The following is a 25,189-nucleotide window of genomic DNA, read 5'->3' as shown; positions in this document are numbered from 1 at the left end:
AGACAATGAATGGGAGGAGAGTCTATCTCCAATTTGACCCTAAATTTGACCACCTAAACATGCTCCAGGACAGACCAAATTCACCACGCACATCAGGTTTGGCCATAAATTTGATAAAATGGAAAAATGAACCCCAAAAGTGCCAAAATGGGCTCTCTAGCGCCACCTAGAAACACTCAAACGGCCACTGCACCTGATAGGAATGTCGTAGAAAGATCAAACCAAAACTCAATTGTTTGTCTTATCAAGACCTACAAATCACGCGCCGACACCCCTGACCTAAATCCAACAGGAAGTGCACAATTTGCCTTTAAATGTGTGATTTTAGACGATTTTTCAGGCTTTTCAAAATATATACATTATTCCTGCATACATTCAATTACAGACTCCATTCAAACGTCAAAATGTAGCCACAAGTCACATCTATAGATGTGTAATTTGGACTGGCTATGTTTTTTACTTTTTGATCTGCGGACCCACATGTGCACCCTGTTCCTCTCCCATTCAATCCCGAATCTCCATTCTGTCTGTACATGCTCTGTTGTCATGCTCTATAATTATGTTTTTAGATATCTGTGCAGTCTGCCAACTATTTCACTGTTATTGCTGTCAAAGTCTAGATCAAACCAAAGTACAAGAGCATGAACTTCAAACATATCTACAGGTTTCACTGGAAATAAGTTCCTCTCCTGTTTGACTCATTAAAGTGTTGGAGGTTAATTTCAGTTCCTCAGTCTAAATGTCTACAAAGACGGACAGAGGCAGGGAGAGAGAGGCAGAGAGTGTGAGTGTGTTGTTTGTTTGTGTGTGTGTGTGTGTGTGAGTGTGTGTGTATATGTGTGAGTGTGTGTGTTTGTGTGTGTGTGAGAGAGTGTTTGTGTGTGTGTGTGTAATGTATATCTCCTTATTGCAGCGTCCGATAAATGTCCGGGTCTGAATGTGTCTAAATGCACCTGATGGAAACCTTTCCGCTTCGCTGCGGCCTGCCGTACGCAAGGGTGCGAGGTCCCGCCCAACGCTGCTTGCAGCTTTAATTCTACTATTGTTATTGTTGTTGCTCTGCGCTTTTGCGTGTTCCTAAATTTTTTCCAGAAGTTTTCCTGGCCACTCTCACCAAAAACTTGCTCATGGGAAAATGTTGGGTCTCTGTAAAATAAAGAATACAGTCTAGACCAGGAGTATTCAATTAAAATTCACTCAGGTCTAATTTGTGAAAATGTCCTCAAGTGAAGGTCCGGAACATCATAATGTCCGTGTTATTTTTCAGTACCTTGAAGTAGCATTGTAGTTCCATCAGCATCTGTGTCTAGGTAGGTAAGTAGCTAGTTAAGTAAAAATAAAAAAGATAAATACATTTTCTTTTCTTATATCAAATAAAGATGTCATTTTAAAATAAAGTGCATTACAGAAAGCTTTTGATTGTGCTTATTAAATAAAGTGCTTAGTTTTAGAAAAATAAAAAAGAATCCCTTTTTACTTTTAAATTTAACTTAAACTGAAACCGTAAACTTAATTTTACATCTAATAACTTTATAACAAAACATCTTAATACTACTGAATTTAAACTTTGTTTTCTCTTTCTCTTGTTTAATGAGCGAAGTGAGCTCTTGCTTGTCCAGCCAGGATTTTAAATCTGGGCTGGAATGGTGAAAAATGGTGAATCTCACTGACATTCAAGTCTCTCTGCATGTCTGAATGCACAGATTTGGCTGATTAGTGTCACATGAGAAGATTGGCTAGCCAAATTGTACAGTGGTCTCCTGCTCCACTCTTACCGTAATAGCTGGAGAAGCTGCGCCCGTTAAAATAGAAATTCTCTGACAAATTTAACATTCCTAAATATTTCATCAGTCACAGGTCAGGGTCCGGATAAGATGGCGTTTGGGTCTGGATCCGGACCACGGTCCGCCTATTAGTGACCATTTGTCTAGATCAGGGGTGTCCAAACTATTCCACAAAGGGCCATGTGGCTGCAGGTTTTCATTCCAACCAATCAGGAACACACCAGACTTGAATCATTTAATCAATTGATCTCAGTCTTCAGACAGTTGATTGGTTGAATCATGTGCTCTTGATCGGTTGGAACAAAAACCTGCAGCCACATGGCCCTTTGTGGAATAGTTTGGACATGCCTGGTCTAGATGGTCTAGGGCAGGGGTATTCAACTAAAATTTAAAGAGGTCCAGTTGGAGAAAATGTCTTGAAGCAAAGGTCCAGAAGATCATAATGTCTAACTATTTAGTGTGATATATATTTAAGTAGCCTATTAGTTGTATCAACATCTGCATGTATTCAATACCTGACTGTCAAATCAAATTAATTCAGTACAATTCAAAAACTTTTTGACAATATCTATTGTAGAAACTACGGGGACAATCATTAAAATGCTTCGGTAGTATTTAATTTATTTTGTAGATATGCCACAACTGTTTTAACACATTTTAGTAGTCTAATATTTAATGTCCACACAAAAAAAAATATAAGCTGCTTATGATCTTTCATTCCTACTGCTGTCAGAATCTACAACACCTGCACAACCTGAACATGCTGTAGTTTCTTCTCTCATACTTCACCACTATTCAGCATATATTTATATTTTTCACATTGCAAACTGTTTATCATATGCAATATTATTTATATTCTTGTCACTTTACATCTAGCACTTGTTTTAGCTCGGTTAGCACTTGTTTATTTATTGTATATGTTTAAAGGTTTCTGTTTGTTGTGGATGCCCATACTCTTTTCTGTAGTGTATATTACACATCTTTTTGCTTCTGTTACAAGTGAACTTCTCCCTTTCTCTGTCTCACTCGCCTTTTTTTCTCCCTTTCTCCGCTGGCTCAGCAGTCTTTTTATCTCCCTTTCTCCGGCTCACCCATCTTATTCTCAACTTTCTATCGCTTTCTTTCTTTTTCTTTCTACCGTCTTTTAACTCTTTCTAACTTTCATATATGTTTGCACTGTAGAGTCGCAATGTTTACCGCCTTGAATGCCCAGACTTGATTGGCTTAGTGGTATCACGTGGGATGGCTTAACTCGCATGTAATTGGTAATTGGTTTCCTCATCCACTAAACCACTACCGTAAAGACTACATAAGCTGCTCCGGGTTAAAATAGAAGCAAAACAAATCATAACCTTCTGTTTTGGTTGTAGGTCCGAGTCCGTATGGGACAGCTTCTGGGTCTGGACCCGGACCGCGGTCCGCCTGTTAGTGACCTCTGGTCTAGGGGCAGCTGTGGAGGTAGAGGTAGAGATAAAGCAGTCCACCAATTGAAAGATCAGAGATTCGATTCACAGCTCCTACAGTTCACATGTCAATGTGTCCTTGGGCAAGATACTTAACCCCAAATTGCTCCTGATGGCTGCACAAACAGTGTTTGAATGTGTTTTAAAGTTAATTCCTCCTGATGAGCAGGTTGGCACCCTGCATGGCAGCCTCTGCGATCAGTGTTTGAATGTGTGTGAATGAGTACATGTGACATGTAGTGTAAAAAAAGACTAGAAAAGTTGTATAAGTACAGTCCATTTACCATTTAGAGCTGCTCCATGTAACAAGTGTTCTGACATAACTTCTGTTATGATTTAGCACTCTCTAAATAAAATTTAATTGGACTGAACTGAATAACATTTTCATAACAGCATGGTTTGTTGAGAATATGCGAAGGTGGAGTGGTAGAAAAGTAATGTATTTTTCTGATTTATCGTTAAGTATGGATTTGGGACATGGCTGCTTACAACACAAGGACAATGTTAACATTACGATGCCTTCTTGCTGATACTCATCCGAAGAAGTATTAATGTCCTGTAAACAGGGTAATTGAACAAAAATGCTTGTATCTAATCCCACAAACACTATTTACTTATTTTTGTTTGGAATCATACCACCTACTTTTAATATAGGCACTAACATTACACAACAACTCTATTAACATAATGTTTTCCTAAACTGTAAAAGGTTATTGACGCATAACTATTTCAATACCTGGGAGACTATTTAACGATTCCTGATCAAAGGCATGGTAAGAAACCACCATGCATTTTGCAAGGTGTGTAAGGCAGACGTTAGTGTTGGTCATGGTGGGAAAAATAATGTTAACCATGATGGGTCTTTTAAACAAAGTGTGCCCAAGAAGCCACAGAGAACACATCAACAATCCATTTGATTACAGCACAGCAGGCAGTAAAAGCACCTCTTGATCAGATTTCTGGAGCCAAGAGAGGAAACCCTTTTCATAATGTAAACCGGACCTCTCAAGTCTCACGCATTGACAATGAGACACATGCATTTCAAGCAGTTCACACACCACACCTGTTATTTCTCACGCTGAGAAGTGATAGATCCCACCGCACAGAAATTAATATATTACATACAGAATGTAATCCAGACATCCCAACTCTCCCGCATATTGATAGCGGCTCCCTGATGCCCGCATATGAGATCCAATTTCCTGGAATCTGGAGCGAGCGACAGAGCAAGAATGCGTGCTAAAAAGTGACTGCGCATGTGTGTGTGTTTGTGTGACTATCAATGCAGCGCATGTGAGAGCACAGCGTCCTTATAGCTCTGTGTTGCTGCTTATTAAACTTGACCAGTTTGCACATACCCTTAACTCTGATTTACTGGTGGCATACTGTGTGAAAAATATTTCAATCATACTAAGATTACATCTGAAATGTTTCCAGTGATGGTTAAATTAAGGCCTCCATTTGTGTGAAAGGAAAAATCGAAAGCTTCCATGTAGTATGATTGATTTACTACATAGATCATATGTAAATACTTTATTTACATATTATGCATCCTGCAGCCCACTGAATTTTTATTTACTGACACCACTACACATGCAGTGACGGACGTCAAGAGTTAGAATACAGACAGCTCACTGTGTCTACTACTTTGTGTGAGTGTGTTTCCAAACATCATGTCTTGTAAACCCATCTATTCCAAGGTTGTGGTATGATCGGTATGACTGGTCGAGGCAGATGGCCGCCCACTTTGAGCCTGGTTCTGCCTGAGGTTTCTTCCTGTTAAAAGGGAGTTTTTTCTTGCCACTGTCGCCAAGTGCTTGCTCATGTGGGAATGTTGGGTCTCTTTAAAATTAGTACGGTTTAGATCAAATTAAAATCTCCTTTAAGGTTGCAGTCTGTAACTATTTTTGTGTTATATTTGACAGTAGAATAAGATACAAATAAGCTGTGACAAAATCCAAGTCTCTGGGTCCACCTGGTGGTCGTAATGTGATTTGCAAGAATCCACCGCTGCCGAGTCAAAACAACCATTCAGAACCTGGAGGAGTGTCAATGACACTGTACACACGCTGCTGGCAGCCCCCCTTCCCCCGCACAGCGCATGCTCTCACTCGGCAGCGCTCCTCCCCTGTGCAGTGTCTGCTTTGCTCTTACTCGGTCAAACAGGCTTCCTCTCTTACTGTGGGGATGAGCCTTCACGTGTGTGCAGTGTGCACGGCAGGTTCCTCTGTGGGAAGGGGCTTCAATGTCCAGGGATGTCCATTCAATGTGCAACCTTCTGATTAGTGGCCGACCCGCTCTGCCTCCTGGGCCACAGCTGCCCCAGTTGTAATCAAATACAGTACTAATGCCCAGATCAAACTAAGAGATAAACACAGGGCCTGATTTACTAATGGTTTGCGTGTGTAGAAAAAAAGAGGTGCAAACTTGACATCACCCACAAAAAATGTGAAAGCTTATCTGCTAACGTGGCGCACTGATGCTTGCGTCTTTCAAATTCGCAAGATAAAACGCGCTGTCCATTTAGTACATTTGTCATAATGAATATGTAATATGGGGCATTTTTACCCCAGTGTGCCTCCTGCTAGCAGACTGTGCTGTGTCATGGACCTGAACTGATACAAAGTGCACTGTAGAATAATCCTAACAATCACTCTGTAAAGGAAGATCATGGAGATTTTAAATTGTTCACAATCTAATATTGTCATAACGCACACCCCTAGTGGGGGAGAGTCCATATACACAAGGACACCTAAAATCTCTCTTATGTTATTATACATGTTGTTATAATGTGTGTGTAATGTGTATAATTTAATGACAGGGCCAGACTAATCAGTGCTATTCACTTAGGTCTCCGACCCGGAGAGTGCACTCCACCCTTTTCCGGTTGAGGACCATGGACTCGGATTTGGAGGTGCTGGTCATCCGGGCCGCTTCACACTCTGCAGCGAACCGATCCAGTGAGATGTTGGATGTTGGAGGTCACGGTCTGATGAAGCCAACAGGACCACATCATCTGCAAAAAGCAGTGACCTAATCCTGAGGTCACCAAACCGGACCCCCTCAACACCCTGGCTGTGCCTAGAAATCCTGTCCATAAAAATTATGAACAGGATCATTCATATCATTTTGCATCCAATTCATGAGTCAAGTCTTTTCTGGTACTTTTAATTGAGCAGGTCATCTTTAGTGTAGTATTTTGACCCTGAATAAATGTATACTGTGTGCTGGAAAGAGATGCTAACAATATTATTGATCATTACAATATTACATTTAAAGAGCATTAATATATACAGTATACACATACATTATATATATATTACTAAATGGAACAAGGGATGTGCATGAACCCATTTTTTCATGGTTGACTGACTGATATTTGCTGCATGCCAACATTCACAAGGGCCAAATAGATAATGCTTCAAAAAATACATTTCAGTATTCATAACAAACAACAAGCTTTAAATGATAATAAGCCTTAATTTTACTTCACAGAAACCCATTACTTAAATAAATCTGAAACTGAAAATTGCTCTCCAGCAGCTGCTAATTCAAGCCTTCATACTAGACTACACAGCTCAACTCTTGATTAAAATTTTCAATAAAAAAAACAAAAATCAAAAAACAACCTCAGCACAAAGGTTGACTTTAGTCCCTTCGAACGATTATTCAGTTATTTGGTTTTAATGACACATCCCTAAATGGAACCCTACAAAAATTATTATTAGGGACATCCTGGAGACTGCCCACAAAGGCCAAATACACTCTGATGTAAAACATAAAGTACCAAGGTGCAAACGATATGTCAAAGTCTCTGAAGGGTGACAAAAATGTTCATCTCACATTGCCCATCCCTACTAGTAGTTAATACAGCATTTCATAGTGCTAGATTCCCTAAAACAAATAGGCTTAAAAATGAGGGAAACACCAACCTAACCAATTCCATTTACTTCAGACCCTGAATCAAAAAAAATCAATCATTCCCGTTAATAAAGTTTTGACAGTGAGCAGAAAGCGAATTGAGCACAAGCAGAGAATGAGGTGTGCATGAGCAGGTGGGTTTTGAATACGACCACTGCAAAGGCGCTCAAAGCCCATTATGTGCCCAACTCCACTATGTAAGCACATTATGTTCCTCTATCCTTTCAGTTCTCTGTCTGCGTGTGCAACATTGTCAACTGTGTGCTCAACATCGAGATTCTAAAATAACGGCAAAAATGATTATGATAGAATTGTCCAAAATGGGAGACATTACCCCGGAAATTCATTCAGAGAAGATCACTGAACTACAGGGTTAGACAAATTATTATTTAACGCAATGATAGACTGCATAGCAGCTGGGCAGAGTGTGTTGCCTGTCATTACATCATATAAGTGTAGTTGCTTTGGTGACATGATGCAAGTTGTCTGAAGAGGGAAACCAAAAGATGACACACACACACACACACACACACACACACACACACACACTAAATGTGTGTTTGTGTGTGTGTGTTGAGTCAGCCACAATATATAATTTCAGTAACAACATTTCAAAATTTGACAGTGTAATTGTCATACTGCAAAGGATGCAGTCTAAAAGTCTAATTAGACCCACCATGGAAAGTGAGAAAACACCTTTATTGTCTGAAGACTAACTTAAAAAAAAAATCCTGGAGGGAAATATATAGATATATAGAACATTTGGTTATCTAACATAACCTCAGTTCTTAGAGAAATATTCACTCGGTGTCTCGCTATGGGATGCAGCCTCCTGCAGCCCTGATGGAAGCATTTATCTCAATCCGCCAATCTTGATTGGCCGGTGAAAGGTGTTCATCCGCCGCACCCAGTAGTCCCACCTACTATATATAGTGTGCGTGGATAACACTCCCTTAATTCAATAAGCAAACCTCTTCTCACCGCCCAGCAAGAGGGGTCGTCTGGCGAGACACCTCGCTCATATTACTCTAAGAACTGAGGTTATGTGAGATAACCAAACGTTCTTCTTCATAATATTCACTCGGTGTCTCGCTATGGGATATGGTAGCTCCCGTATTGTATACAGCTTATCGAACAAGTAGTGGCCAGTGGGGAGGGTCCCTGGGTTCCAGTTAGGACTCCAGGACCGCGCTAGCCACGCACGGCCCTGACACGTCCAGCATGTAGAACCGAACAAAAGTCAGTTTGTCCAGTACTCGCTGCTGAACAAATGGCCTGAACAGACACTCCCCTAAACAAAACCCAGGATGCAGCCATCCCGCGGGTAGAGTGCGCACGCAAACCCGCCGGCGGGTGCAGACCCCTGCTCGTGTACACCAAAGCTATAGCCTCCACCACCCAGTGGGCGAGGCGCTGCTTTGTGACTGGCTGTCCCTTTCGGGGTTCAGCCCAGGAGACAAAGAGCTGATCGCTCCTCTTGATGCTCTGTGTCCTGTCCAAATAAGAGCGCACAGCTCGAACCAGACACAGCATGTGCGCTCGCTGCTCACCGGGAGAAGCGGTGAACGCTGCGAGGTCAATCAGGGAATATGAACCCACCACCTTACGTACAAAGACCGGTTTGGGCTTCAGAACCATACGAGTATTCCCCGGGGCGAACTGAGCGCACACAGGGTGCAAAGCGCATGGATGTCACTCACTCGCTTTGCAGAGGCGAGAGCCAGTAACAGCACTGTCTTAAGGGACAGGTGTTTTAGACTCGCTCCCAGCAATGGCTCAAACAGGGGGCCTTTAAGCCCCTGCAGAACCACCGCTAAATCCCACGGAGGCATCAGTGGTCTGGAGACAGGGAGAAGCCTGCGCGCGCCCCTCATAAACCGGCACACCAAAGGGTGTTGGCCTGCGGTTTTGTCCCCAAATCCTATATGGCAAGCCGCTATAGCTGCCAGATAAACCTTAACCGTGGAAAAGGCGCTTCCTTTATCAATCAGGTCCTGTAAAAACGACAGTATTGCTGGCACAGAACACTGAAAGGGGATGTGGCCCCGTTCGAGACAACCGCTCAAACATTCCCCACTTACAGTCGTACAGAGACCTAGTGGAGGGAGCCCTGGCGTTTTGGATAGTGTTAAACCACACTCTGAGGGAGCCCAACAATGGTCAAATTGAGCCACTCACGGGCCAGGCCCACAGTTGCAGTCGCTTCGGGTGCGGGTGGAACATCGTCCCCCGCCCCTGCGAGAGCAGGTCCCTGCGTACCGGTAGCTGCCAAGGCTGGGCACACGGCATCTGATATATCTCCGCCAGCCAGTGCAACGCTGGCCAGTGTGGAGCTATCGGCTTGTGGTTGTGTCCCCTCACTCTGGCAAGAGTGGGGGGTATCAGGGCCAGTGGGGGAGACGCGTAGAGCAGCACGTGCAGCCAAGCGTGCGCTAGTGCGTCTACACCCAGGGGAGCATCCAGAGTGTGCAGGGAGAAGAACAGCTCGCACTGAACGTTTTCTCTGGACGCGAACAGATCTATCCTGGCGCGGCTGTAGCGTGCCCATATCTGCTCCATGACCTGCGGGTGCATCATCCATTCCCCATGAGTCGCCCTCAGGGAGAAAAAGTGCACACTGCTCCAGAGGATCAGTTTGCGTGCCAGAGTGTGCAACAAACGAGAGCGCAAACCCCCTTGACGGTTTATATATGCTGTTGGGGATTTTAAAACATCACTTGGACACTGGGAAACTGGAATGGAAATTTTACTATTTTCCAACATTTTAAACCAAATGAATGATTGAATAATCGTAAATTCAAAAAACGGATTAATCAATGAAGAAACTAATCATTAGTTGCAGCTAGGTCTGGGCAATAAATCAATTTTATCGATTAATTCAAATTTGTAGTTAAGGACGATTTATTTTGAATGAAAATCGGTTTTCTCTTGAACTTCCACTGCCGGCACTCCCCTTGGGCTCTCAGAGTGCGCTGACCCTCTCCCCCCGCCTCTCCACAGATACACACAACATGGCAGTAAGCCAGGATGAGCTCCTGGCACTGTGTCGTTGGTTGTTTGGAACTAGTTTGGTTTAGTGGTGTCCGATAGCAAACAAACCACGACTCACTGCAAAGTTTATTTGAAAGCTGTTGCAACCAAAGGTAGCAGTACAACAAATTTATTCCAGCACCTCAAGCAGAGGCATGCAGCCGAGTGGGAGAAATGACTGACTCATCTGTATGACAACAGACAGTGGCACCATAATCAAAGCTCTCAAAGACAATGAGTGGCTCAACCTCCAGTGCTTTAGACATAGACTACACAATGCTATAGGTAAGAGTCTAATGGATTCAATTGATGTGGAAAAAATGGTTGACCTGAAAATGTAATAAATTTATGTAATAAGGTATTACATTATCAGTAAAGAAGTTATAACAGTATCAGTCAGGACATGTTATTGCATTTACCATTTGCTATTTACCATTAAGTTATTACATTATTGGGTTTTATTACATTTTCAATCAAATTAAGTGCCAAATTTATTACATGTATTTATTATTATTACATTATTGGGTGCTATAAGCCCTGTTAATGCATGATTTTCACATGCATAATGCATGATTAATCATTAATTAACGATTCATTTTAATCAACTTAATACATCTACACAAAATGTACATGCATAATTCATCATAATGGTACACATGCCCTTTGTGTGTGTGGGTGTGTGTGTGTGTGTGTGTGTGTGTGTGTGTGTGTGTGTTTGTGTTTGTGTTTGTGTGTGTGAAATGTTGAAATGTGTAAAAAGACTTGTTGTGACACATTGACTAATATGTGTGTGAATGTAGTTCATGCCACGGTAAAAATTGTTTTGTTTGTGTTTTCTTTTTTTCTTTATTATACAGAGAACGGCGTGAAGGACCCACAGATTGAACCTCCTGCCCTCAATAGGCACTGATTCATCCTTTAACACATGAAACTTAGAAACTGCTGTTAAACCTGACATTTATTGACTGTTTTCCTTCAGTCGACTTTATAGAATTAACTTCAATGATTACTTGTTCCAAACCATCAACCTGTCTCTTAAACCCGATTCCAACTAGGCTGCTTAAGGAAGTCTTCCCCTCAGTTAGCACTTCCTTATTAGATATGATCAATCTGTCTTTAGTGACAGGATATGTACCACAGTCCTTTAAGGTAGCTGTAATTAAACCACTTCTTAAGAAGCCTACTCTTGATTCAGAGGTTTTAGCCAACTATAGGCCTATATCTAACCTCCCCTTTCTCTCTAAGATCCTCGAGAAAGCAGTTACAAATCAGCTGTGTAACTTTCTAAATAATAACAGCTTATTTGAGGATTTTCAGTCTGGATTTAGAGCTCATCATAGCACAGAAACTGCACTTGTAAAAGTTACAAATGACCTTTTAACTTCATCAGAGTGCTGCCTTCAACAATATTGATCATCAAATCCTGTTAAAGAGACTTAAACATTTAATTGGCATTAAAGGAACAGCATTAAACTGGTTTAAATCATATTTATCTGATAGATTTCAGTTTGTAAATGTAGATTTCAATTCTCATTGTTATGCAGACGATACTCAATTGTATTTATCAATTAAAGCCGCAAGCGGCGATGGCGGGCCCTCGCTCACCCATGCCACCGCGGGGCCTGAGGCATGGCGGGGCTGTGGCGTGAAGCAGAAAGTGAGAAAAAACCTGGAAGGAGGCCAAAAATGCAATGTTTCGTTCATCCAGTAGGGGGCAGTCACAGGTAGTTACACATATGGTCTGGTGTGTTCAGGGCGGCCACTCGTCAGTCATGTGAAGTTTGGAGTGAATTGGACAAAGCATGAAGGAGTTATGAGAGGTTGATGGTTCATCCACCAGGGGGCAGTAGAGTGTAACAAAACACAAGCGGTTGCGTTCAGGGTGGGACAGTGATTACACATGTGAAGTTTTGTGGAAATCGCACAATGATGATGTAAAATATGGCACTTCCTGTTTCCACTAGGGGGCGACACATGTGAGATCGCCTATGAGCGAATGGAGACGTTGAGGTCGGCACCCTGGACCTGTGTACCAATTTTCATGATGAGATACGAGTTCAATAAAGCCATCAAAAAGCCAAACGTATTTTCATGGCGAGGAATTGATGGTCACCGCGTCGCCACACGGACGCCATTACTCGTAGCTTCACAGTCTTCATATTGTAGCTTCACCAACTGGTTCTGAATGAAGTTGATGGGGCAAAGTATGTAATTTTAATGAATCTTAGTTAACTTCCTGTTACCACCGGGGGGCGCTATGAGTTACGTGGGAAGTTAATATATCGGGACGTTCAGGGCGGAGCCATCATCATGTCCAGCAAGTTTGAAGCTGATTGGATGAAGTATGTGGGCGTGAGAACCACTCGTATGTACATGGCGAGCACGCCAAAGTTAGTTGAGCCCTGGCAGACACGCCCTTTGACCTACGGATGCGCAGAGCACAACTTATGCTCAGCTAGGTCTGGAGATGTTGCGTACCTATTTTGAACTTGATCGGGCGAACGCTGTGGGAGGAGTTAATTTTAGGCGGGAAAAATCAAAACCAAAATGGCCGACTTCCTGTTGGGTTGAGGTCATGAGGTCAAGAGGCTTTTTTGCATATGTGGGTATAATACATATGTGTACCGAATTTTGTGAGCATAGGACAAAGTTAGCAAAATTCCCTATGGGCATTTTTGGACTTTGTAAGGGGCGCTAATCCGCCATTCTGCGTCGACCATGTGCGACCACCCAAAAATATCGAATTTCGGATGAGGCCGGACGTCCGTGCAAAAGTATAAGCATTTTCGCATTTGGGAAAGGGGCGAAATTGGGGCACGAAATGTCGGAAGAATAATAATAATAATAATAATAATAATAATTAAAACTGCAAGCAGTGTCGAAGGGCCCTCGCACCCCCCAGGTTTCCCCCCAACTGTAACGCCGTACATGCACGTCGGTGCGTGCGGCAGTCGCAGGGCTGTCAAAACTGGCATGTAGATGTCTTTGCTCCTGTGCCTTTAAGTGAACATTGTGTGATGGGGTTAATGTCTCCACTAGATGGCAAACTAAGACCACAAATGAGTCTGGGTGAATTCTCAGCACAAAGGAATGTGGGTGAAGGGTCAAAAAAGCATCAAGATTGAGCATTTTGCCTGGATGGCCGACTTCCTGTTGGACTTAGGCTATGGGTCCAAGAGGCTTTTTTGTGCGTCTTTACACGATACATGTGTTTCCCGAATTTGGTTTGTCTACGTCAATCTGAGTGGAGGGGCTTGATTTTTTAAATTTTCTAGGGGCCGCTATTAATCAATTTTTGCGTCGGCCATTTCCCCGCTCCTTAAAATATCAAAGTTTTCTCCGGATTGGACATGATTGCAAGTTTTGGTGAGTTTTGGGGCATGTTTAGGCTGTCAAAAAGGCGTACAACTATAATAATAATAAAAATTATCCAGATTGAACATTTTAGCCTGGATGGCCGACTTCCTGTTGGACTTAGGGTATGGGTCCAAGAGGCTTTTTTGTGCGTCTGGACATAATACATAGGCATTGTCGATTTCATATTTCTATGTCAATGTGGAAGGCGGGGCTTAAACTTTGAAATCTTCCAGGGGGCGCTGTGGAGTCATATTCTCACTTAAAAATCCCAAACTTTGTCAGTAGTCAATATGTGTGACTGTTGACGTATGTGTACAATTTGGTGAGTGTAGGAGTTTGTGAAAATGTACAAAATGGATAAAGGCATTAGGGGGCGCTATTGAGCTGTTGTGCCACGCCCAGAGGCAGTTATGGTCTCAAATTAAAGTGCGCCTGAGTGTGAACCTATGTGGGCAATTTGGTGATTCTGTGAATACGGGAAAGTCCTCTAAACGCAGAGGGAAAAACGGAAAATTGACGCAGGAAATGCACAATAACTCACTTCCTGTTAGAGCGAATAATTTGAAAAAAATAATTTGAGGGTTTACCCATGAGTGCTATGAGTCCTGTAAATTTCACGAAGATCAGACAAAGTTTGTGGTCACATGACCTGCTGTTAGGGGGCGCTATGGAGACCACTTGCCACATCCACCCCCAATGATGTTGAAATTGAAACGGCGTCACCAGGTGTGACATTTTACGCAGTGCATGTATAAACATCCGACAATGTATGGAGGAGTTATAAGGAGTTATTTGTTTATACAAACAAATGACTGCCACGCCCACCTGGTATAACGTAGGAAAAATCTGTCGTCAAGTTTACATCATCAAGGTCTGAGGATGATATAGTTCCAATCTGAAGTCTGTGGAGTCAAAACTGTAGGAGGAGTTCGTTAAAGTACGAGGCCTGGAAATGGGGAAAATGGCGGCAAAAATGCACCTGTGATCCAATATGGCCGACTTCCTGTTTGACTTAGGGTATGTGTCCAAGAGGCTTTTTTGTGCGTCTGGTCATGATATATATGAATCCTAAATTTCGTTCATGTACGTGCATGTAGAAGGCGGGGCTTCAACTTTTAATGTTCTAGGGGGCGCTGTAGAGTCATTTTGCCACTTAAAAGGTTGCGGTTATACCAAAAAATAATATTTGTGAGTCTTGATGAGTGTGTCCAATTTGGTGAGTTTTAGAGCTTGTCAGTACATGCTAAGTGGGAAAAGGCATTAGGGGGCGCTACTGAGCTGTTGGGGCAAAATATTGGGCAAATGTGGTATCAGATGAAACAGCTCATGATTTGAAACCTACGTGGCAGGTTTCATGATTCTGTGAACATCATAAAGTCCTCAAAGCGGTGTTCGAAAAATGAAAATCGGTGCACGCCACGCCGCGTGGGTGACTTCCTGTTAGGTAAAAAAATTCCACAAAATTAATTTTCCAATGATCCAATGAGACCTATGACATATGTAAATTTCATGCAGATCCGAGAAGATTTGTGGTCACATGACCCGACGTGTGGGGGCGCTAGCGAGTCCCCTTACCACGCTTGCGTCCAATCACGTTAAATTAAATAAATTTTCACCAGCTGCGACGTGTGTGCAGAATTTCATGAGTTTTCATGCATGTTCAGGCCACCAAAAATGCGCCCAAAGTGGCGGCATAAGAACGTGAAAAATAATAATAAGAATCCTGGCAATAGCAATAGGTCCCTCACTGACTTGTCAGTGCTCGGGCCCTAATAATGATAATAAACATTACAATTTCAATAGGGCTTTCGCCAGGCGACGTGCTGTCGCCGCTCGGGCCCTAATAAAGCCTAATGAAATCAACCAGTTAACTAAACTACAAACATGCATTAAGGACAAAGGCCTGGATGACCTGCAATTTTCTGCTATTAAACTCAGAAAAAACTGAAGTTATTGTGCTTGGCCCTAAACACCTCAGAAACACATTATCTAATGATATTACTTCTCTGAATGGCGTCCCTTAGCTTCCAGCACTACTGTAAGGAACCTAGGAGTTATATTTGACCTGGATCTGTCCTTTAATTCCCATACAAAACAAATTTCAAGGACTGCCTATTTTCATCTGCGTAATATTTCAAAAATTAGACATATCCTGTCTCAAAATGATGCTGAAAAACTAATCCACGCATTTGTTACTTCTAGGCTGGATTATTGTAATTCATTATTATCTGGCTGTCCTAACAAGTCTCTAAAGACTCTCCAACTGGTTCAGAATGCAGCTGCACGCGTTCTGACAAAAACTAGAAAGAGAGATCACATTACTCCTATTTTAGCTTCACTGCATTGGCTTCCCGTAAAATCAAGAATAGAATTTAAAATCCTTCTCCTCACTTTTAAAGCTCTTAATGGTCAGGCTCCATCATATCTTAAAGAGCTTATAGTACCTTATGTACCTACCAGAACACTGCGCTCCCAGCATGCAGGCCTACTTGTGGTTCCTAGTATCTCTAAAAGTAGAATGGGAGGCAGAGCCTTCAGTTATCAGGCTCCTCTCCTGTGGAACCATCTCTCAGATTCGATCCGGAGGGCAGACACCCTCTCTACATTTAAGAGTAGGCTTAAACTTTCCTTTTTGATAAAGCTTACAGTTAGCGCCGGCCAGGCTTGTCCTGGACCAGCTCCTAGTTTATGCTGCTATAGGCTTAGACTGCCGGGGGACTCCTACTCCCATGATGCACTGAGCTCCTCTATCGATCCATCTATATCCATTAACATTCATGTACTATTAATGCATTCAATAACCTAAACTTCTTCCCCGGAGTTGTCTGTGCTTTCTCGTCTCACAGGTAATCTGGGCCTGTAGACGTCCGGATGACAGATTCCAGTCCCAGACCTACCAGCTTCAATGTCGATTTTCAATGTGCTTCTCTCTCTCTCCTATTCTTCCTCTCTCTCCTCTCTACCCCAACGGGTCGAGGCAGATGGCCGCCCACTTTTAGCCTGGTTCTGCCTGAGGTTACTTCGTGTTAAAAGGGAGTTTTTTCTTGCCATTGTCGCTAAGAGCTTGCTCTTGCTCTCTTACAGCCAGCGGAGGAAGATACTGAGCTCAATAAAACTATAAAAACAAACATTCTGCGGTACCTTGAGACCAAATACAGCAACCCTATGACAGATGAACTCTTACACATGTCCTCACTGATGGACCCCAGATTCTGAACAACCTACATTGACCCAGGAAAGTGGGAACAAGTAAAAATTAAAACTGCAAACAGTTGTAATGGGCCCTCACTCCCCCACACCGCCCCGCCCCCAAACAACGAAATGTGCCGTACGTGCATGCCGCAGTTGCAGGGTGGACAAAGCGGGCATGTAGATGTCTTGGCACCCAGGCTTTTAAAGAACATTGTGTGATGGGTTAACTAACACTGCCTGTGTCCACTATGTGGCAATAGAAATCACCCACCACTGTAGTGTATGATGTGGAGGACACACCCTGTACAATTCATGTGAATCAAATAATGTTTGTCATATGAAGCAGACTTCGTGTGTCCAGTAGGTGGCGCTATGGATATGACACAGTATTGATGCATAGATGTACTCAGGGCGGGACCCTCTATATGCGTGACCAATTTGGTGTAGATCGGACAATGTCTGCAGGAGTTATAAGGACTTCCAGCATCAACATTGTACGTGCTGCCACGCCCACCAGGTATAACGCAGGCGAAAGATTTATACAACTTTTCATCTTTAAGGTCTTAGCATGATACTGACTGAATTTGAAGACTGTGGAGTTAAATCTCTAAGAGGAGTTGGTTAAAGTAGCCGTATGTAAGAAATATATTCCAAGTAATCATAAAATGGCCCTAATATGTCACCTGACATTAAGGAATGTTAATTTCAAACACTGATATCACTGACAGTAGTAGTCCAGCCAGAATATTCACATTTGAAAAGCTAAGTGGCAGCCAAGTAATGTTTATGTTGTCATTTTGTGTTTTGGCCTGATGCGTCACCCACCACCTATCTACCAATCACCAAGTCAGTAGCATTTCAGCATCCAGGTTGCCAGTTGCCACTGAGCTGCAGCTAGGAACATTGCAGATAATGTCTGATTTTCAAATACGTCGTGACAGACGGCTACAGAGTCATACAGCTGTGTCTGTCACACAGCACTCAGCTGCACCCGCTGATACGGAGGAGAGGAGCAGCTAACTCACTGTATGTGTGTGACGGTGACGCTCTCCTTTGCTCTCAGACAGTCTGTTCAATGCGGGAATACTACTACTTTATTCCGCCTCCCTGTTATTTATAAAAGTTCAAACCACTGAATGGAGGACAGAGTTGCTCCGTCAGAGAGCGGCTACAAGACGATGTTGTGTTAACTGTGGTTGAGTGAGGTAGAGAGGGGAGGGAGCGGTGACAGTAGGAAGCCGGTAAATCAGATCAATAACACGTTATTTTCTGATTGATTCACAGCGGTTAGGTTCAACAATGAGTAATAATAACATACACATTAGCTGGTCAACTTACACTAGGCAGACATCCCAACTCTCCCGGAATTTCCGGGAGTCTCCCGCATATTGATAGCGTCTCCATGAGACCCGCAAATGAGACGTATTCTCCCGAAATCTGAAGTGAACGAGCAAGAGCACGCACTAGAGAGTGACAGCGCGTGTTTGTGTGACTATAAATAAAACTTGGCCCTGAATGTGGGTCGCATCCTCACTCAGCATTGTTTATGTTGTGCTCGTCTCACGCGCTTGCAGGATCACGTACAACAACTGCCACCCCGCGTGAATGTCAACTCTGGGGGGCGAGGAGTGACAGCTCTCTCCAGTGTTTTGAACGTGGGCCAAAGTACCATTTCTAAACGCTTGTCAGAGTTACATACTTCAACTTTAAAGTACAAGGCGAGGAAATGGGCAAAACGGCGGCAAAATTGCAACTGTGAATCAAAGTACTTCCTGTTCCACAAAATTAATTCTCAGGTATACCAATTAGATCTATAAAATATGGAAATTTCATGCCGATCAAAGACACTTTTTAGTCACATGACCTGGCGTTTGGGGGTGCTATGGAGTCCTTTCGGAACACACACGCCCAATCATGTTGAAACTTAAAATTTTTCGCCAGAAGTTTGGTGAGTTTTATAGTATGTTTAGGCCCTCAAAAATGCGATTGAACTCGGAGAAGAAAAATAATAACAATTCCTCCAGTTTCAATAGGGGCCTTCGCACTGAAGTGCTCGGGCCCTAAAAAGAGCAGTCACTGAGCTGTCCTCTCTGCCTGCTGAAAAAACTCCACCACAGCAGCCTAGTCCAGTGGTGCCTAGAAGCCCAGCCTCCACCCACTAAGAAAATGACTTTACCTTCCTTCTTCAAGAAGAATGTGCCAGTGCCATCTCTCCCCCAGTCAGAGGCAGGGAAAATAGAGACTGAGCTGGCAACCCAGACATTGATCCACTTCAGCCACAAACCAAACTTCCCAAGGCTCAGTAATCTGGCTAAGAAATACCTTTCTGTCCCTGCTACAAGTGCCCCGTCAGAGAGGGTTTTTAGTGTGGGGGTTATCATTGTTACATACAACAGGGCATGTCTCAAGCCAGAGGTAGTAGACAGGTTTGTATTCCTTGCCAAACATTTGTAAAAAAACCCCTTAAAACAACCTAAAGACAGCATGGCAAGCACCTCATGTCCTATACATCAACTAAAATTTGATGTTGACTATGCGATGCATGCAGATGTTTTATGATTTTGTTTACATATTCAGGGATTCAAAAAAGGGATAAAAAAAACAAAACCTTTGTGTAGAAGAGGTACCTTTTATTTATATGCACACATTTGAACTTTAATGAAAGTTTTGTTTGCAATATATCAATCCCAATGGGGAAAATGATCTATTTTTGTAATGACTTGCAATCTGACATGTTAAATTTATGTTTTCAAAAAATGTTTTATCAGGAAGGGACTTTTTTTTTTTTTGTCAAGAGGAAGCACTTTTATTTATTTTTTTTTACATTAAGTTGGAAGGCGCACTGTATCACTGTCAAAGAAGTGAACATTTTCTTAGTTATGTTTTCAAAACTGGGAGATTAGGTCCCTGGAAGTTGGGACATTGTTTTAAGCCAGTAGACAGTTGTTGTTGCCAGTAGACTGTTGTTTACAATGGCAGGGCCTGCCATCTAGTTTACAAGCTTGTTTCAAGACTTCTGTTTTGTTGCACTTTAGCCCTAAGGGGAAATTTTGTTCAAATCCCAGAAGGGAAAATCAAAACAAAATAAAAGCAAAACTTGTTTTGAATAATTTCTTGTGTTTTTAAGAAGGAAAAAAAAATTGTTAAGATCGTAAATCCAGTTTGGTGGAGATTTTATTTTGCAGCCATAAACTGGACAGATAAAGAGCAGTATCTGCCATTTCTAACTGAAACTGACAAACACTGTAAAAACTAAAGCCCCTTCACATTTCACTTTTGAATATGCATGTCCAGAGTTGTCCATTTTTACTCAATTGCTATGGGTCATCAAAATCAAAAAGTGATCAAAAGACGAAAAAAATGAACAAAGTACATTGGTATAGTTTTAGTCAAACTTCCAATTTTTTTCCCATTCAGAACTCCTGCAATTGATTTCCAATTTCCAGATGCAGTGTTTCCCCTAGAAATTTTTGTAGCAGCGGTGCTGTGTGTCGGTAACCTAGCAACACTAGGGGGGTCCGGGGGTTATGCTCGCCAGAGAAGAAAATTTTGAAAAATAATAGGGCTGCAACTAACGATTATTTTGATAATCAATTAATCAGTCGATTATTTTTTCGATTAATCGATGAATCGGATAAAAGAAAATATTACAAAACATTATTTCAAATTGACATTGCAAAAAATTGCTCTAAAAAACATGTTGCTGCTTGGACGTCCCTGAGCTGTTACAGTAATATTAAATTATAAATAATAATTTAAACAAAACAACTAAATGTTAATGTCTGATAGCTTTAACAAAATAACATACACATGTATGCTACACAAAAAGAGGTATTTTCTGTTGTTCAATCGACCTGAGCTGTTGGAACAATAAATAAAAGATAAATAATAATAATGGTTTATTTCTGTAGTTACCAGTTTTACTTTTACCATCATTAGGCTAAACTATGTGCGCTAGATTCCCCTGCTGCTCTCCTCATCTCCTGCTTCTGACTGTGAGATCTGAGCAGGTAGAAGCTGATAGTTTACTAACTATAACCAGGGAGCACACTGCAACAAGGTTAATGATCCACACAGTGACATTATATCATTGAAATGATGCGCAAAAGTGATAGAAAACCGATCGTTTTTTGTGTGCGTGCATGTGTGCGCAGGCGCGCTTCGTGCCGCCCTCGGCAGGATGCAGCACACACTTTGTAGTTTTATGTAGTGTGAACTGCTCCTACACTTAAGAAGACTTTTGTGAGATAGGTCTAATAAGCAGCAACACAGATCTATCAGGAAGCTGTGCTCTCATACGCGCTGCATTGATAGTCACACACACACACACACATATGTGCGCAGTCACTCTTTAGTGCACGCTCTTGCTTGCTCGCTCCAGATTCCGGGAGATTGTCTAATTTGCAGGCATCAAGGAGCATGGACAGGCCCGGTGGGCCGACAGACATTTTTGGGCTGGGGCTGTCATAATAAAAAAAAAAGTTTTTAAATTATCAGCCGTGAAGGTATTTGAGACACGAAACGCGGCCCATTGGTTGATTTTCTTGACGGAAATTGGGCTAGTCCAATGAAATCTTTCAGCCCTCCCAAGGTTATCAAATTTTGCCATTTGAGCTGATTCTGACCGCGGAGAGAAGTGAGTGTCCGTCTGTGGAAATGGATAGTAGGCCTAATAAACCACAAAAGCGCAAGGGGGGCGCAGAGAAGCTGCGAGACAAAAGGCTCAAAAGCCTACAAGTGGACGCAGCAAAATGTGCCAAAATCACTGATATGTTCACCACAAGTTGGACTGTTACAGCGGGGGCAGGGCCGTCGACAAGTGCAGAAGCAGTCCCATCGCGTGCACACTGATTGAGTTGCAGAGAAGAGCGAATTAATGAAGAAACTGCTTTTGTAAGGTGAGATTTATGATAAATAAATACATTTGTGTTAAATTAGTGGATTTAATTACATGTTTTGACAGAAAGTAATGTGATTATTGCTTTCCTCTCTCCTCTCCATTCAACATTTTCTCAACCAGTATGTATAGCAGACTGTTGCCTAGCTCTATTTCTTTATTTTAGTTATTAGTCCTGTTATAATGCAATTGGTGTGTATCACTCACTTTTTTTGTCTGTCAAACTCTTTCTCTTTAAGGCTGCCCTGTCTCTCAGGGATGTTCCAGGGATGTGCCTTTCATTGGTGTGGACTTCACAGGCATTCTTCACATTGGTAAGTTTACTATACTGTATACTGTTGTAATGTGTTCTTGCTGACATCTACCTGGATGTCATCTACCTAAAGCCTACTACTTTTACAGAGTGACTGTAATGAATGCAACTATCAATTATTGCATTATTTTAAAGACACCAATACTGTCAATGTACATTTTTTGAAACAGTCTCATTTTCACTGTTCTCTTGACCCACCTGGCCTCTCTTTCTCTGCCCTTAGAGCATATTTGGAGTGAAGGTTTGCCTTTCCCTGATGTGGAGTTCAAATGTGTTCTTTTTCTTTCATTGTGAGTTTACTAAATAGCTCTTATTTTATTTCTAGAAGAGACAGTCAGATGAATCTACATATATATATATATATATATATATATATATATATATATATATACATATATATATATATATATATATCTCTACATATATATATATATATATATGTATATACATATACATATATATATACATACATATATATACACACATATATATATATATATATATACATATATATATATACATACATATATATATACACATACATATATATACATATATATATGTATATATATATGTATATATATGTATATATGTATATATATGTAGATTCATATATATGTATATATATATGTATGTATATATATACATACATATATATACATACACATATATATATACATATATATATATATATATATATATATATATATATATATATCATTCTCTCTCTGTTTTTCATGCTTTAGGGTGCCACTTTGAGCTCTTTATTTTACATGGATGTATGGTCTTACTGTAGGCCTGATTGTCTTATTTGTATTTGTATAATTGTATAAACAGTATATTTCATTAAACACTGAAAAGACATCTCTAGCAGTGTTTCTTTGACAACCACTTTCACTTCAAGATGGGAATTGTGGCACTGTAGCCATATCTCCCAAGATGAAAGTCTGTGTAAGTAGTAAAAGAGGGTATACATTTTTTAACATGTTAAACTCTTAACAACTCTTCCATGTAGGCTACTGCACTTTATTTTAATTATTGAAACAACACAATGTGCGCATATATCCTCTGGTATGTCGTGTGCCACCGCATATCGTATAAATAATCATGGTGGGCCACCATGGCCATTTTTTGGTCCCAGTCCAGCCCTAACTGGAGAGTTGGGTTGTCTGCTTTTATCCTCCCCCTACTTCAGTAGTTTATGAAAGGAGGGGGCAGGTTGTGTTATAAAGCCTACACCGAAGCCAAAAGCGAAGATATATGGTTAACTAGCTGCTAGCAACTTCTAATGAAATTGAGCAAGTGATCAAAATAGTTAAAGTCACGTTACTTAAAGCAGTCATTTTTGCAGCGGCGCTGATAATTTAACAGCGGCGGTGCGCCGCTGCTGAATGTACATAGGGGAAACACTGCATATGTTTGGAACAAAGAAAAGGCTGAATGTGAGCACACAAAATAATGCTGTACTCATCCCGTTGCTCCTGTCAGCAGCGAAATCATGTGCAATGCCAATATCAAGTTCCACTGGCAGCCATATATATCTGAGCCATAACAGAAGCACCATGTCTGACAAATGAGTTCCTATGCTTCAGCTCATGTGGTGTCCCTTTTTGTCTCCACACTTCCCTCTTTCCATCATTTTGTTAGAAGTTGATTTTTGTTTCATCAGTCTTTAGAACTCTACCGTTTTCTTTGTCTGTCTTTGCCTGTCTTTATGGTTTTGAGGTTTTTTGTGCAAGAACTAACTGAAATGACACACAGCTGCCCATGAACAATGTAATAGCTAAGTGTCCAATTAACTTTGAACCCTTGGGCACTTTGTTCAAAGGAGCCAGTTAACATGTATTTCACTTGTTTCTTCAATATTGGCTGATACATGGCACTTTAATGTAGCATATTTATTTTGTATTGAATGTGCCGAAGTACAGAACCTTACAAAAACAGAAAATGTAAAAAATTCTTGCTGTGTGGAATGTATTTCAGGCTTTGGATATGCACACATACTTATTAGTAGGATCAATTCATTGTTGGTTTGGCTTCGCACAAATGATTTGTTATCAGTAAGAAAAGACTAGTAAATGGTTAACTATATCCATTAAAGAGTCAGACCGTCTGCACTCTTTCCTTTACTGAAATATAAATATATAACATACAGTATATAACATACAGTATCCCCCAGCCCTCGGAAGAATCACACAGAAGGTGACACTGATATTGTGTGTGACGATAACCGTTAAGTGGCAATTTTCTCACCACAAGCAGCACTACTTCCCATGCTGTGGCAAAATGCCTATGCTTTAAACATGGGGGGATGCAGGGGCCGTGCAGTGGTACCTCCTTAGTTGAGTTTCCCAATGAGCACAACTGGTGGTGTTTGTAGGCAGAATCACTCCTTATGCTACTACTACCAAAATCCTTATAGCTAAGCTAAGAACTCTACCGCTTGGGGTGCCTTCCATTTGGCTAATGTGCTTCTTTGCTACCCTAACTTTCACTTGCATGTTAACACATTACACCTCTGGGGTTTAGTTCCCCATAGTCAGGTAAAATCACAGAAGAGATTTGGCTTTCCACTACCTTGCCAGACCAAGAGATTTTCCAACAAAATTGTATTCAAGTAAGAAATATAAGCAGTAAAATGAAAAATGAAAATAATTCTAGTATAGTATACTGTGAAGACTGGTTCCTTTCAAAGTGTGTGTACATTATGTCATTACTGATATGTCAGCAGTATTTGAAAGTTGTGGTTGGTCCAGGTGGCCATCTGTCTTATGGCCTTTGCACACAAAGTCTGAGATATTTTAGTCCAAAACATTTAGGCTTTAAAACATAAATACTAACTTTTGTTTAAACTTCTCACATTTAATCTGCTGTCTAACCACAGCAATCAGTTACAAGCAGTGAAGTATAAGGAACAATATTTTCCTCTGAAATGTAGTTAAGTACAGTCTCACAAAAATGTTTTTAATTAACTATAAATGTGCTCGGTGTTGAGTGATGCAGAGCTGGTGTTACCTGGAAAACATGTTTGAAGGTGTTCAGTTAGGGCCTCCTGAGTGACAGGCTTGTGGGCGGAGTTCATAGCAGAGATAGCCAATAGTAATACCTCTCCCAGGGGGATGAACTGCGATTGGCTGATGGGGGACATACTAATGGGTGACACATCACCTGTGGAAAAAGACAAATCAGTGACTGTGTTATCATCTGCTATGAGCAGAAACAGTAGGACCAT

General features: G+C 41.4%; 1 protein-coding gene across 2 annotated transcripts in view; it reads right to left on the bottom strand.

Annotated features, from left to right (window-relative positions):
* Window positions 1–25,189, bottom strand: part of LOC133985502 (storkhead-box protein 2-like) — a 165,193-nt gene that overhangs the window by 38,441 nt on the left and 101,563 nt on the right. For both annotated transcript variants that reach the window (XM_062425160.1, XM_062425161.1), the window contains exon 2: window positions 24,973–25,125. In XM_062425160.1, the coding sequence (XP_062281144.1) occupies window positions 24,973–25,125 (153 nt within the window). The remainder of the gene's footprint in view (window positions 1–24,972; window positions 25,126–25,189) is intronic.

The sequence above is a fragment of the Scomber scombrus genome, chromosome 9 (assembly GCF_963691925.1).
Source record: "Scomber scombrus chromosome 9, fScoSco1.1, whole genome shotgun sequence".
NCBI classification, from domain to species: domain Eukaryota; kingdom Metazoa; phylum Chordata; class Actinopteri; order Scombriformes; family Scombridae; genus Scomber; species Scomber scombrus.
Note: the sequence above shows the minus strand (reverse complement) of the source record. Positions and strands in the feature narration are given on the sequence as shown.